Source organism: Tamandua tetradactyla, chromosome 10 (genome assembly GCF_023851605.1).
Source record: "Tamandua tetradactyla isolate mTamTet1 chromosome 10, mTamTet1.pri, whole genome shotgun sequence".
NCBI lineage: Eukaryota > Metazoa > Chordata > Mammalia > Pilosa > Myrmecophagidae > Tamandua > Tamandua tetradactyla.
In genome coordinates this window covers 47703273-47717400 of record NC_135336.1, presented here as the reverse complement: position 1 = coordinate 47717400, position 14128 = coordinate 47703273, and the positions used below count along the sequence as shown (strand labels likewise).

At 33.6% G+C, this 14128-nt stretch overlaps 1 protein-coding gene across 5 annotated transcripts in view; it reads right to left on the bottom strand.

Annotated features, from left to right (window-relative positions):
• Positions 1-881: 881 nt before the first annotated feature.
• TOMM70 (translocase of outer mitochondrial membrane 70) overlaps positions 882-14128 on the bottom strand; it is a 56097-nt gene continuing 42850 nt past the window's right edge. For 2 of the 5 annotated variants that reach the window (XM_077118591.1, XM_077118593.1), the window contains 6 exons: positions 12223-12357; positions 10957-11064; positions 9958-10074; positions 7120-7217; positions 6318-6440; positions 2544-3006 (listed from right to left, as the gene is read on the bottom strand). In XM_077118591.1, coding sequence (XP_076974706.1) covers positions 2853-3006; positions 6318-6440; positions 7120-7217; positions 9958-10074; positions 10957-11064; positions 12223-12357 — 735 coding nt within the window. In that variant the 3' untranslated portion in view covers positions 2544-2852. The other 3 variants (XM_077118592.1, XM_077118595.1, XM_077118594.1) reach the window with 3 other exon arrangements.

The window sequence follows — 14128 nt, the reverse complement described above, 5'->3', positions numbered from 1 at the left end:
AAGTTTTTGATTATGACTCAATCTCTTTTTTTTACAGATCTGTTGGGGGTCTCCAATTTCTATTTTAATTGACTTAGGTAAGTTAAGTTTCTAGGAATTTGTCTATTTCCTCTAAATAACTCATTTCTTGGCATATATTTGTTCATATTCTCTTCTCAGAATCTTTTAACTTCTGCAAGATTAGTAGTAATGCCTACCCCCCAATACCTTAGCTTTTCGCATCTTTTTGTTGTTGTTGTTAGTCTAGTACAAGTTTTGATGTTTTAATCTTTCAAAGAAGCAACTTTTGTTTTCATTGATTGCCTCAATTGTTTTATCTCTTTTCTAATCTTTATGATTTCTTTCCTTCTAATTTTGGTATGTTCAGTTTGCTCATTTTCTTCTTCCAGATTTGAAGTTAGGTTGTTGACTTGAGATCTTTCTTATTCATTAACTTAGGCATTCATAGCTATAATATTTTCTTCTGAACAATGCCTTTGCCATATCCAATTACTTTTGTTATGCTGGTTTCATTTTGACCTTCTTTGACCTTTTGATTGTTTGAGTACATCATGCAGGAAACTGGTTTAAGGATAAATTTAACCACAGGGTTTGGGTCTGATTGGCAACCTTTCAGGCTGCTGTCCAAGTACATGTAAATTATAAGTAAAAGATGGAACTGACTCTATTAGCTCTCCTAAGAGCCTTACTTCACCAGTCGGAGGGATAAGTGCTCTCTGGAAACCTCATTAAAGAAACCAACACACTTACTTTGCTTTAGATACTAATGTTGGTATATTCTTATTTTCAACTTTAGTTTGAGCCCACAAGAGAATGACTGAATTTACACAATATAATTAATAAATTACCTCCCTCTCTATTTAAAAAATAGAAAGAAAAGCTTGAAATGTAATATTTATTTGGTGAATTTACATGTGAGGTCATTTACAAAAGAAAAGATACAGACTAATGCAGTTTTCAGTGCAGTTTCAAATATTTTCACAACAGGCAATAGTCCATGAGGAGTGGAATGACAGTATTGAATGGCACATGCTTCATTTTCGTTTGTGTGCAGTTTTTTTCTCCCCGAACTCAAGGGGTAAGGGAGAAAATTAGAAAAAAAAGTCAGCGTTAATGTAAATACACACAGCCATGCAAATAAAAACTTCAAATCAGTGCTTATTCACACATGTAGAACATTTCTGTGTTCAGGGGTTACCATAGTGAGTGCATAATTTCAGAACTAAAAGGCAAATCTTCCATTATCCAAGTCATCTTAAATTCTGTTAACTGCCCCACTTATTTGGTAGAGCACCCCCATCCCCCCAATACTTTGTCAAGACTCTGACTTTGAAAGGGAGTAATTTCTAACAGTTTGTAAAAAGACAGATTTTGCAGACAAAATCTATTTGATTTTAAGAGTATAAGGCACTCTTTTAAAGAGGGGTAAAATATTTTTACTTCCAACATCATAAACTATAATTAGATTTCATTTTCAAAAAAGTGTAATTGACTTTGTTCTTTATTATACTCAGACTCATATACCATCCCTCTCCCCAAATATTCCAAAATAAGAGACCACTCAACAACACAATCGCTCCTCCATCAAAAAAATCCAACATACAAACAAAAGGATGGTCTATAAAGGTGGCAATTGAAAATAGACCATAAAATGATTTCTAAGGTGGGATATAAAGATAAAACGAAAAGCAAAACAAAACAAATAAAACCTGCTGGTGGTATTCCTACTGAAGATCTGGACATGAATAATTAGGCGTTAGAGACCAAGGTTACCTGAAAACTAAAAAGCACTTTACATGTCCTCAACATTTTTGAAAGTACTACCTCAAAATTCCTTAAGCACATGTAGCCATAAATTGATGCAATCTTTGTCATTTTAAGAAACACTACACTTTTGACTCTAAGACTTAAATCTTTTTTAGATCTGACTTTTTAACCACATTTTCATCACTAGAAATTTTAAGCTAATCATATGCCTCAAAGTGTTACACATACCATCTTTATTTAGGTTATATATACAACCACCTTGCATTGTCTTTAAAACGTACATTATTAAATCTAATACTAGTACCTAGCACAGAAAAGAACCATGGGCAATTATAAACACACCTCCATTTAATCGTATCTTTTGTCTCACCGATTCTTCTATTAATACAGAACATTTAGCTTCATAATTTATGGTATGAGAACTGGCTAAGGACTTTTAAGAGTCAAAAGGATTACTAGTGGCCACTGAGTCTTTTTAACTTTGCAGAATGAGAGGATTTGTGTATGATCATGTATGAAAGGGTCTCTCAATTTTGCTGTCTTACAAAATCCCAATTTAAGCTTTGCTTTCTTCAAAAAACAAAAAACAAAATCTACCAAAAAGAATTAACTGAAAATAAAAGAAATCTATTTTACAGCACTTATATTAATTTAAAATCCAACAGGTTGTAAAATACTTATATATTATATGTATCTATATTAATGAAGACAAAATAATCTGGATCATAATCACTCCCCAGCCCACTCCCCTCAAAAAAGGAAAAAAAAAAACCAAAAACAATCAACAAATCGAAGTTTTTATTTGCATGGCCAATTACCTTTGCAACTTTATTTTAACATCCCTTTAACAGGTTCTAAGCTTTTGCTGCACAGGGAATAAAAGCTGCAACACTGCAAACTTCATTCAACAGCCACTCCCACAACACTTAAACATGAAACAGATGGAACATATGACAACACCACAAACAGAAATACTAAGTTTCACCATTCAACAAAGTTCATGACAGTGTCTTTAGGGTTCAGTTGAAGAGGGGGTAAACTTCTGAAAATAGGTCATTTACCATGGCATTCCCCCCACCTCCTTTTTATAATGTTGGTGGTTTTAAGCCATATTTCTTTGCAACTTCTGTCTGGGCATGGGCAGCATCACAAAGTGAATATAGATGAGCCATCTCCATTTCCGATTTGGCCAGATTAATAGCTTTGTTGAACATGTCAATGGCTTTCTCCATGTTTCCTCTAAAAGAACAAAATTTTAAAAGTCTCAGATGGTTTCAGATTCAAGCATTTCACAAAATCCAATGAAGTTTGTAAGTGATACTACATGGAGTCCAACCAATAAGTTTCAACTATGTTTCTTAGAAAATGCTTTTTATAAACAAAATAGTGCCTAGCACATAGAAAGCACTTACTGAAATTTAGGCACGATTATCTCTAGTATCCTAATTTTTATCTCCTTTTATATTTTTTGTTTACAGTTAGGATAGGTTATAAAAATTCAATTACATTTTAAAATCATAATTCTGCTTTGTCCAAAGTTCTACGTTGTTTCTACTGTATCGTGAAGCTCAATTTTTAAAGAAAACAGTGAAATACCCTCTGAGAACATTGAGGACATTCAAGGATTTTACCCTCACAGATTTGTGTGAGCCCACCTCTCAGTATCATCTCTTATCTCCATTTCTCCACCCCAGTCACACAGATCTGCTGCAGTTCCCTAATTGTACCACACATTAATGCCTATGCACATAATACTCATATCTCTCTCTGCTTCATCCTGGTTAAATCCTTACCTTTCTAAAGCCCAGTTCAGATATAATCCCCTCATGAGAAATATCTTCCCCTTCCCCACCTTAGGGCAGAATCATATGGATATATATTTGTTTATCATACTCTTACTGGCTCCTTGATGACTCTCTCTCAATTTGCTGAACCTTGTACAATGCCTCTTGGTATTAGGATCTGTTACTTGAGGAAATGGATGAATAGGCTTGGTCAAGAAGATATAATTTACCTCTAACTGTCTACTTCTTTATATAAGATACCTGCCAGCAACCAAGAGCTATTTTAAGCAACTAGTATTAACTAAGTATATATGCATACATGTATTTAATCATACAATAAATACTGATTAAGTCTCTACTATCTTCTAGTTAGACTGCAAGATGTTAAGGGGCACCTCTGGGTAACTCTTTCAATATGCAATATATGGATACATGCTAGACATTTAAAAACCACTAATTTTTAGAAGTTCACTTTCAGATGTTAGGTAGACAGCTAGCAGATCTTAAGATAATCAGCAACCGTAGTGATAAGCTTATAAACAAATTGTACTTATTTGTAAGGTGGGATTTAGAGTAGATTCTTTAAAGTATAATTAACACTTGAATAAAAATTCTATCAAATCCCCTAATATTGGGGGTCCTTAACCCAGGATCTATGAACACTTCAAATCAAATGCAAGATCAATTAATCTCATATGAGAATGCTTTACTCAAATTAACACATTAGCAATTAAGAAATAATTTAATACTTACACGGAATTGCCAATACAGCCTGGTTCAAAGAACCACAAACATTTTCATTAGCATATGTATATATATGTATTTTTCTGCTTTCCTGACCAAGGAGAGGACCACAGAAGGGAGTAAGAGGGAATTAAGAGAACTCATATAATTCTTGACAAGTGATATCCTAGACTTTAACAGTGAAAAATGGGTTCAAATTCTGTCTCTGCTACTGGCTTGTCATGTAACCCTATTAACTTAGGCAGTCTAAGTATCAGTTCCAGCACTCTTCAATTAAACTGGGAATGGTGTAATCTCTACCTTTGTAAAGATGGTGATAGAGATCAACTGAAATAATTTTTGGAAAGCACCTAATGTTTGGTATCTAGTCTAGTGTAGTCCCTCATATACACAACAATACCAATATTAAGATGGAATACTACACTAAATTTCATTTATGATTAATGGTGGATCTTAAAGGCAACTCTGGATAAACATTTACATAAAAGAAGTTATGGAAGTCAGAGTTGCTAAAAATCTTATCCAGGCCCTGATTTTAAATAAATTAAGGGGCTCAGAGATGATGTCACAACTTGTTCAAAATCACTTGCTAAGTTGCTTCTTTGTAGCAGGATTCAGATCTCTGGCAATCTGGCTACTAATACCTATGTTATATTACAATACGTAAGTATACTACAGGCATTTTTCCCCCCTCCAACAGGGATAATATAGGTGGAAAGAATATAAACTGAGCATTAGATAAGAATCTAGTTTCTCTTTCTAATCCATCTGCTTGACTTCAATAACTTTGACAGGTGTGACTTTTCTTTTAGAGGGGAAGTGCAAGGTGTGGGAATCGAATCCAGGTCTTTTATGGCAGGCGAGAATTCTACCACTGAGCTACCCTTGTACCATCCACAAGTGTGACTTTAAAATAATGAAAAAGGCCAACCAAAGTTGTTTAGCTTTTTGGAAGCTTGCATTAAAAAGCATAATATATTGACTTTAAAGATATAATGGATTTGTACATTAATGTTCATAGCAGCATTATTTACAACAGCCAAAAGATGGAAGCAACTCAAATGTCCATCACTAGATGAATGGATAACCAATATGTGGTAAACACATACAATGAAATATTCACTCAGCTGTAAAAAAGGGAAAAAAAAGGGAAGTTCTGATACATGCTACAACATGGATGAGTGAAATAAGCCAGGTATAAAAAAGACATATTGTATGATTCCACTTATATGAAATAACTAGAATACGAAAGTTCATAGAAGCAGAAAGTAGATTACAGGTTACTGGGATGGAAGTAAGGGGCAGTGATGTGGGTTAATGCATAATGGATATAGGGTTCTGTTCAGGGTTATGAAAAGTTTTGGTTGTGGGTAGTGGTGATGGAAGCAAAACATTATAAAGGTGATTAATGCCACTGAATGGTATGCTTGGGAGTGGTTTAGATAGACAATTTTATGCTGTATATATGTTACTATAGTTAAAGAGAGAGACCAAGAGACAATGACAATTAAATGCAATAAAGAAGAATGTTCAAAAGGACATTATTGGGAAAAAAATGGAATATGGACTGTATGCTTCATATCACCGCTAAATTTCTTAAACTTGATACCTGTACTCAGGTAATTACATATGTGTTCTTGTTTTTAGGAAAGTGTTTGGTATTATAGGAACATGATGTATGCATTCTACTCTAAAATATTGAGAAAATAGAGAGGGAGGAGGAGAGGAAGGGGGACAGGGAGCGGGGGAGGGACAAGGGAGAAGGAAGATGGGAGAGGAGAGAAAGAATGATATAATGTGGCAAAATATTAAAAATTGGTAAATCTAGGTACCTGGGTTCAGTGGTATGTTGGAATTTTATGTACTACTTTTGTAACTTCCTGTAAGGTTGAAGACATTTCAAAATAAAAAGTTAAAAAAACTTTTAATGGATATTAATGATGATATGTCTGTAATGAGAAGGAAAGGATAAAAAACTATGAAGCTGCCATAAATCTCCTAAGAACAGACGGGAGAAGTTACCTTTGCACTTCAATAGTTCCCATGGTTTCATATGCAAAATCACATTTATTGTCGATTTCAATAGCCTTGCTGATAAGCTCCAAACCTCTATCCAGATCTTGCTTCCACTGTAGCTGAAGTAAACTACAAATGCAAAAAATGGTAATCAGATGGGACCATGGCCTAGGATCAACAGGAATGAAATGTGTGACACAATTTCTACATTTATAATTTTACTTAAAAGGAAAAACTAAAACTGCAAAGAGTATATAATCAGCATCGAATTGTGTTTTCTTCCCATTTTATATTTGTTTTGAAATGTAAAATCCTTATTACAAAAAAGTATCTAATGGTCCAGGGCCTCTTACCAACTCATTTTACATCACTTAATTTTTTATGTTGTACAGTTAAATGAAGTTTCTTATGACAATTCAAGTCATAAGAGGACAGGACACAAGAGGACAAGGACAGGAAAGAGTTATACAAGTTTTCTACTTTTTGGTACAAGCAATATTTGACAGGATGTTTAGAACTTAAATCGAAACCTTTATCTCAGAGTGAAAATAGTACATTTACTTATTTCTATGTAAAACTATAATTAAAATTAAAAAAAAAAATTAAGTGAAAAAAAAAAAATAGCAGTGAAGTACCCAAAAGCATTTAGAAATTTTTCAATTAATTTCACGGATACCTCTCCACCACAGTTCCCTTCCTCAATGGCTAGAAGAAATCATTTTATTACAATGCAAGAAATTTTGTTTCTTATTGGAATAGAACCATAGAAATACATACCCTTTATGAACAGAACCACAGAAATACATACCCTTTATGAACATATGTCGTGGCATTATCTGGTTCCAAATCAATACATTTATCATACATTTCATCAGCTTTCCCAAATTGTTGCTGATCTGTTAATGCCTATGTGAGGAGATAATTATATTATGGTAACTGTTAGGTGAAGCAGTTGAAAAATATACTGCTTATTCATTTATCATTCATTACCAAATTTTCATGTTTTGTGTATATAAAATTGCTTTACAATACTGCATCTTTTGGGGTTTTAAGGTGGCATTGTTTTTGGTAAGTCGTTAGTTATATGCAATAGCAGATAATCTGGTATACTGTAGAATTCAGAAAATCCACTCAGTACCAGTTTTAATGCCAGAATCTCACAGGTATATTCCTGTCATTTATTTATAATTTATCATAATGGATCCTGAAGGAATTTCTTTAGAGACAGGACTAATTTGCAAGGACAGATTAAGGTATGTGTATTAAATTGAAATTTCTGAAAAATGACTGATTAAAGAAAAAATGCAACTGCAATTCACTATTTTAAGATGAAATGGGATACCAGATCACTGTGAATACTAGCTCAAGCTGAAGCTTTGAGAGTTGGCCAGCATCTAAGCCAAAGCTTTAAGGGTTAAAATAAAAGTTATATATAGAGAACCAAAAATTAGAAGAGTGACAAAAGGTCAGAAATGTTACTGCAAATACACTGTAAATAGTTTGCTAGTGCTAATGAGAAGACAGCTCAAGCAATCCAAAACCTATTCTGAAGAAAGCACAGTGACAGGAAACTATACCATTAGGAAAATTCTGCGGAAGAGTTGTTTCTAGTGTTGGTTTCTTCAAAAACTGTATAGTGGCCTTTGCTATCTTAGCTGCTTCTAATAATCTGCACCAAAAAACATTTCTGAATTCCATGACAATGATGCGGGCAACTTCACCTTATTTATTTGTTACTCATAAAGCATAAGGCATAAACCCAAGAGTATCCCCTATTCACCAATATCACATGAAATAATGTACATGTGTTCTAACTTCCATATATTCCATAAAAATTTACATAGTACATGCTTTTATATAAAGTGTGTAGTCCATCAACCAATGTTTTACTTTCTTATCTTCACCACCCTGTTCAAAGACAATAAATAAGATTATTTCAAACTGACATCAAAGAACTTCTAGACTGTGTTTCACACTCCAGAATCTCAATCCCTAATAATTCAGTGAAATGTAGGACCTGAAAATAGATCCAATGCAAATCATTCTTCTCACAGCCCCTTCTCAATAAGCTCTCGAAGCCTTGAGAAACTCTTCTTATAATCTGTCTAAAGAGAACACGAAGGATAACAATGTTTGAGGGGAAGTCTACCACGGATAGTCATTTTTCATGTTTCCTAGTTTGGTATGTTGGGGGTGCAACCTACAGTATTTCTTTTGTAATAAAAAGATATGATTAGAGTATTGAGATGGCTGGTTTATGTAGATACCAAAAGCAATTTAAAGGCTAAGAAAGAAAATAAAATCATTCAGAGATCATTTATTTGAGGGAAAAAGTATAATTCTGGCTGCAAGAAGCAATTATTTTCATGTAAATGGATGTTTTAATAAATGATAAGATTTCAAGGTCTTCAGGCTACAATGTAAAAGTTAAAATAATTCAAATTTAAACCCTATTTCCCATAGCTTCAATCCTAAACCAAGGAATCCTTCTAGAATAATTTTATTTTCCTTTAAGAGATAGACCAAAAAGAAATTACAATGAGTTGTTACAGCCTATCTAATCACTTAAAAGGACACTGACCAAGTAAAAGAAAACCCTTTCTATGGATATTTTTCTCACCAAGTGCAAACAGTAAGTTTTTGTAAGGCCACAAACTTTTGCAAATCCAATCCAAATACAAGAGGGAAATGTTCCATTTAAGTTTCTTCACATCATGAATTTAGATTTGACATTTACAAATTGAATAACAGAAGTGCCCCTTTTTGAGGTGATTCAGGATCATCCTGGGGACCAGGAAAGACAAAGTAGGAACAAAGCCATCTTGCTTTCACTGGAGCTGCAACTAGAGTTCACTGTTTTCTGATTTTTATATCAGTTTCAGAGTTTGGATGTATTTCTTTAAAACAGGACCTGTGTGCCAGTTTGAAAATATTATGTATCCCAGAAACACCACGTTTTAATCCTGACTCAATCTTGTGGAGGCAGCAGTTTCTTCTAATTCTAATCCAATACTGGAAGGTAGTAACTTTTGATTAGGTAGTTTCCATGGAGATGTGTGTGACATGCCCAATTGTGGGTGTGACCTTTTGACTACATGGAGATGTGACTCTACCCATTCCACGTGGGTCTTGATGAGTTTACTGGAATCCTTGAAAAGATTTTGGAGAGCGTCAGAAATGAGAGAAGCCTCAGAACCGACAGAGCGACCTGGAGAACAGAGACTTGGGTGTTTAGAGATGCTTAGAGCCCAGCAAATGTTGCCATGAGATGTTAAACAAGCCAGAACCTGCAGAGAGGCAAGGGGAGCCAAGAAATGAAAGCCAGCCCCAGAGAAGCAAAGTGAGGAACCCAACATAGGAACAAAGGTTGAAAGCAACAAAGCGCCCAGGAGCAAGGGACCAGCAGATGCAGGCCCCTTGACTAACCAGCTGACAAAGGTGTTTCGGACCCATTGGCCTTCCTGAATTAAGGTATCTTTCCCTGGATGCCTTAGTTTGGACAATTTTATAGGCTTAGAATTGTAAACTTATAACTTATTAAATTTCCCTTTTTAAAAACCATTCTAGTTCTGGGGTATTGCACTATGGCAGCTATCAAGCTAACATGACTTGCAACTGGAAAAAAAATTTTTTTAATAACATTTACCTGGGCATATAATGCATAGCCTTCAGCACACTTTGGAAATTTCTTTATGACCTCTTCAAAACCTTTCATAGCTGCTTGGATTTGTGAAGAATTGTTTCCTGTATATGCCTGGCGATACTGTTTATAAAATTAAAACAAGCCTGTCAAATCAAGAACTCACTCATGGAATGTTAAATATTACAAAAGGCAAACAAAACTACATAAATATTTCCAGAACAGCAGGTATCTGCTAACATAATTTGATGATTCCCAAAGAGCTCCAAGGAAGTATCTTAGCAGCAGGGATCCAAAGGCTATGTACAAGTATGACTTCACTGCTACTCTACAATTTCTACAAGATGCTCAATACTTCAGATGAGGGCATACTAATTTGTAAGAAGTTAACTTTGCAGATAAATGGATGGATTTTAAATCTAATAATTTATTATCATAATTAAAGTGTTATAAAGTTTCTACATGAACATTTTTCAGTTATAATACAGTTGTTAACTATTTAGAACACAATTTCTTTCTTTAAAAGGAAAACTCTGTTAGGACTCAATACAATGTGGCTAACTGGGAGTACCTCATTTCACTAGAATTGAACTTATTTTAACTTTTCAGCTTTGTGTTACTGAATATTGTTCAAGAGATAGCACTATAGGGGATAGATGAGCAATTATGCGATCTCATGTTTGCAGAGTATGCCCACAAAAAGCTTTTATTATTTGTACTAGCTTATGGTAGAAAGCAGGGAGAACAGAGCTCTTTAAGGGAGCATAATACAAGGGACAAAGATGAATTCAAATAAAATATCCAGAGACATATACAGTAGTGGCATCTTAAGCAACATACACATTTACTATTTGTAAATGAATAGTAATTACATGAATATGTATTTCTTCCCCTGTAGTCATCTTTTTGGGGAAAAAAATGATTTTGTAGATAGTGAGATACTCATTTTTGCTAACACTGGGAACCAAAAATATATTTAAGAAAATACAGAGAAACAGTACCTACCAATGCAAAACATTTCTGAGCTTGTGCCAGAGCAGACTCAGGTCTTAATCTAATACATTCATCAAAATCTGTCACTGCTTCTTCAACTTGATCAAGCAGTATTTTCAGCTACGAAAAATACAGAAGCACTTCAAAATAATAGTTAAGTATTCACTGTGTCTCTTCTATTCTCACAGCTCAGTATAATTTATATTATTTGATATAGAATTACTTTCTAGAAAAATTGTACTAGAATGTGCTGTAACTTAAGGAACACTTTTAAAATGACCAGTGTTCAATTTTTTAAGAAGCACTAAAAATGTACCTTTGTAGTTTTTAAAACTGGATTCAAAGTCCACATTCAATTTCACCAGCACTAGAATGATGACTTGCCTACTGTTTTGATTCTTTAAAGTCACTAGGATTCTTATGGAAAGAGAATATTCTTTCTACATAAAACTCGATATTCCTTAAATTAATTTCCTTTGGAAATTGCATTAAGTCCACCATTTCTGCACAGCAATTTACATCACTATTAAGCAAGAAACCCCTTTTTCTAGAAAACTAAACATTTTTTGCTTTCCAGTTTCAAGGCAGATTAGACATTAAATAAATAACTTTTAAACTACTCTTAAAATACTCCTACCTGTAAGGGGCAAAATGCCCAATGCCCAATGAAAGGATGAGCTAACATTAAGTGCATAATACATTCAATGAAATGTATCTTCATTTAATATTCAGGCCTCTTAACTGTGGTGTTATTTCAGATAAGGAAATTGAAGTTCAAAGACTTTCAATCAAGGTAGTAAAGTAATTTACTACATCTAGAATTTAATGTGAACACTTTTTAACAAATTTCAGACAAATTCTCCATTAGAAAGAACTTCACCCTTTCTGTTTTTATATGGACAGCCTATACTTTCCATCATAATTCATTCCAAGAAGCCATGTTCTTCCAACAGATTATAAAGCCAAGTCTTCCTCAAATTAAAGTTGTAATAGGGAACTGTTTTCTTCACAAAATATTTTAAGTAAAAACTAATACACTTGTTACACAACTCCATTTCTAGAATTGAGAGGACTTTTTCGTACTGTTTGGATATTTCAGCTAATATTTCTCTATAGCAAGAAGTCCACAAAAGTTGTTCTACTGAATATTTTCAGTCTTTTTTTCATAAGTAAATACCAAAATTATAAGGACAAATGTTTAATATGGAACTAAATAAAGGTCAACCCCAACTGTAAACCACTGTGATATTTTGTCAACAGCTATCAGAAGTGATTTACCTGTCCTCGGTGGTGATAAACATCTGCATTCTGAGGATCAATGTCAGCAGCCATGTTAAAATCCTGAGTAGACAGCAAAGGCTGCTGCTGTTGCATGTACATGCTGCCTCTTTTGATGAGAGCATTTGCTCGAAGCTACATTCCCAAAATGAGAAAAGGCCCATCATGACTTCATTTTTCTCAATTCATTGAAAATATTTTACTTAAAAAAATAACAGCCTCTTTGAGATATAATTCACACACTCATAAAGCTCACCCTTTTAAAGTGTATAATTCAGTGTTTTTTTTTAGTATATTCACAGAATCGTATAAGTACCAGCACTACTTCCAGAATATTTTACACACCCAAAAAAGAAACCCCGTACACATTAGCAGTCATTCCCTTTTCCTCAGCCTCTGGAAACCACTAACCTATTTTCTGTCTTCACGGGTTTGCCTATTCTAGACATTTAATACAAATGGAATCACATATGATGTGGCTTTTTGCATCTGGCTTCTTTCACTTAGCATAAAATTTTCTCGTTCACCCATGCTATGGTATGTATCAGTACTTCACTTCTTTTTATTGCCAAATAATATCCCCAATGTATAGTTATACTACATTTTATTTATCCATCAGTTAATGGACATTTGGGATGTTTCTACTTTTTGGGCTATTATGAATAATGGTGCTATTCATGTACGAGTTTTTGTGAAGACATATTTATTCAATTCTCCTGGGTATAGTCCTAGGAGTGTAATTGCTGGGTCATATGGTAACTCCATGTTTGTTTGAGGAACTGAACAACTAATTTCCATAGGAGTTGTACCATTTTACATTCTCACCAACAATGTATGAGGTGTTCAATTTTTCTACATCCTCATCAATACTTGTAATTGTTCATCTTTTTGAGTATAGCCATCTTAGGCGAATGTGAAGTGGTATTTCTTTGTGGAACTGTTGATTTGTATTTCCCCAATGGCTAATGATGTTGAGCACCTTTTATTATCCTTTTCTGGCCATTTGTATATATCTTCTTTGGAGAAACATCTATTCAGATCTGTTTTCCATTTTTTTAATTGAGCATTCTTTCTGGATACAAGTCCTTTTTACAGACACATGATCGGAAAATATTTTCTCCCATTCTGTGGGCTGTTTGAATACTTTCTTGATGATATCCTTTGAAGCACTCAAATTTTTAATTTTGATGAAGGAGAGTTGTCATTTATACTTTTGCTATCATATCTAACAGGAAACTGTCTAAACCAAAGCCATGAAGATTTTCTCTTAAGTTTTCTTCTAAGAGTTTTATAGTTTTAGCTCTTACATTTAGGCCTATGATCCATTTTGAGTTAATTTTTATACATGGTATAAGGTAGGCATCATTACTACTTGCAATTAAAAATAAAACTCATGATTATAAAATAAGAAATATCCTTCTCTAAAATTTTGGTCAAAGCAGTATTATATATAAATGTTTTTCTCAATGAAATAAGAACACCCCCCACAAATATAACAAAACACATAACAGAATATAAGATCTGTAATTATTAGGAAAATCAGGAGATAAAATTAGAGATAGTATTACTAGGGTGTCCTCAATTTGAAAAATCTCATTTTGAAAGGAATTTTAAGAAATACCTAATTGTAATGACTTCTGTTTACAAGATGTTAAGATAATTTGTTAATAATTACTTAGGTCTTGAAGACAGCTTTTATATCCTCCCACCCCCTATAAATGAATTATTCACTTGGAGATGAAAAGAGGCTACAGATTTCACTTAATTCAATGAAGAAACAATCAACAGAGATTTTAACAAATGGGCAAGAAACAGTTATTTGGTTGCTAAGTAAAGATTATACAGAGTAGAAGGTTCACATAAATCAATACATCTCCTAAATCTTCATTAAAAAATAATTATATAT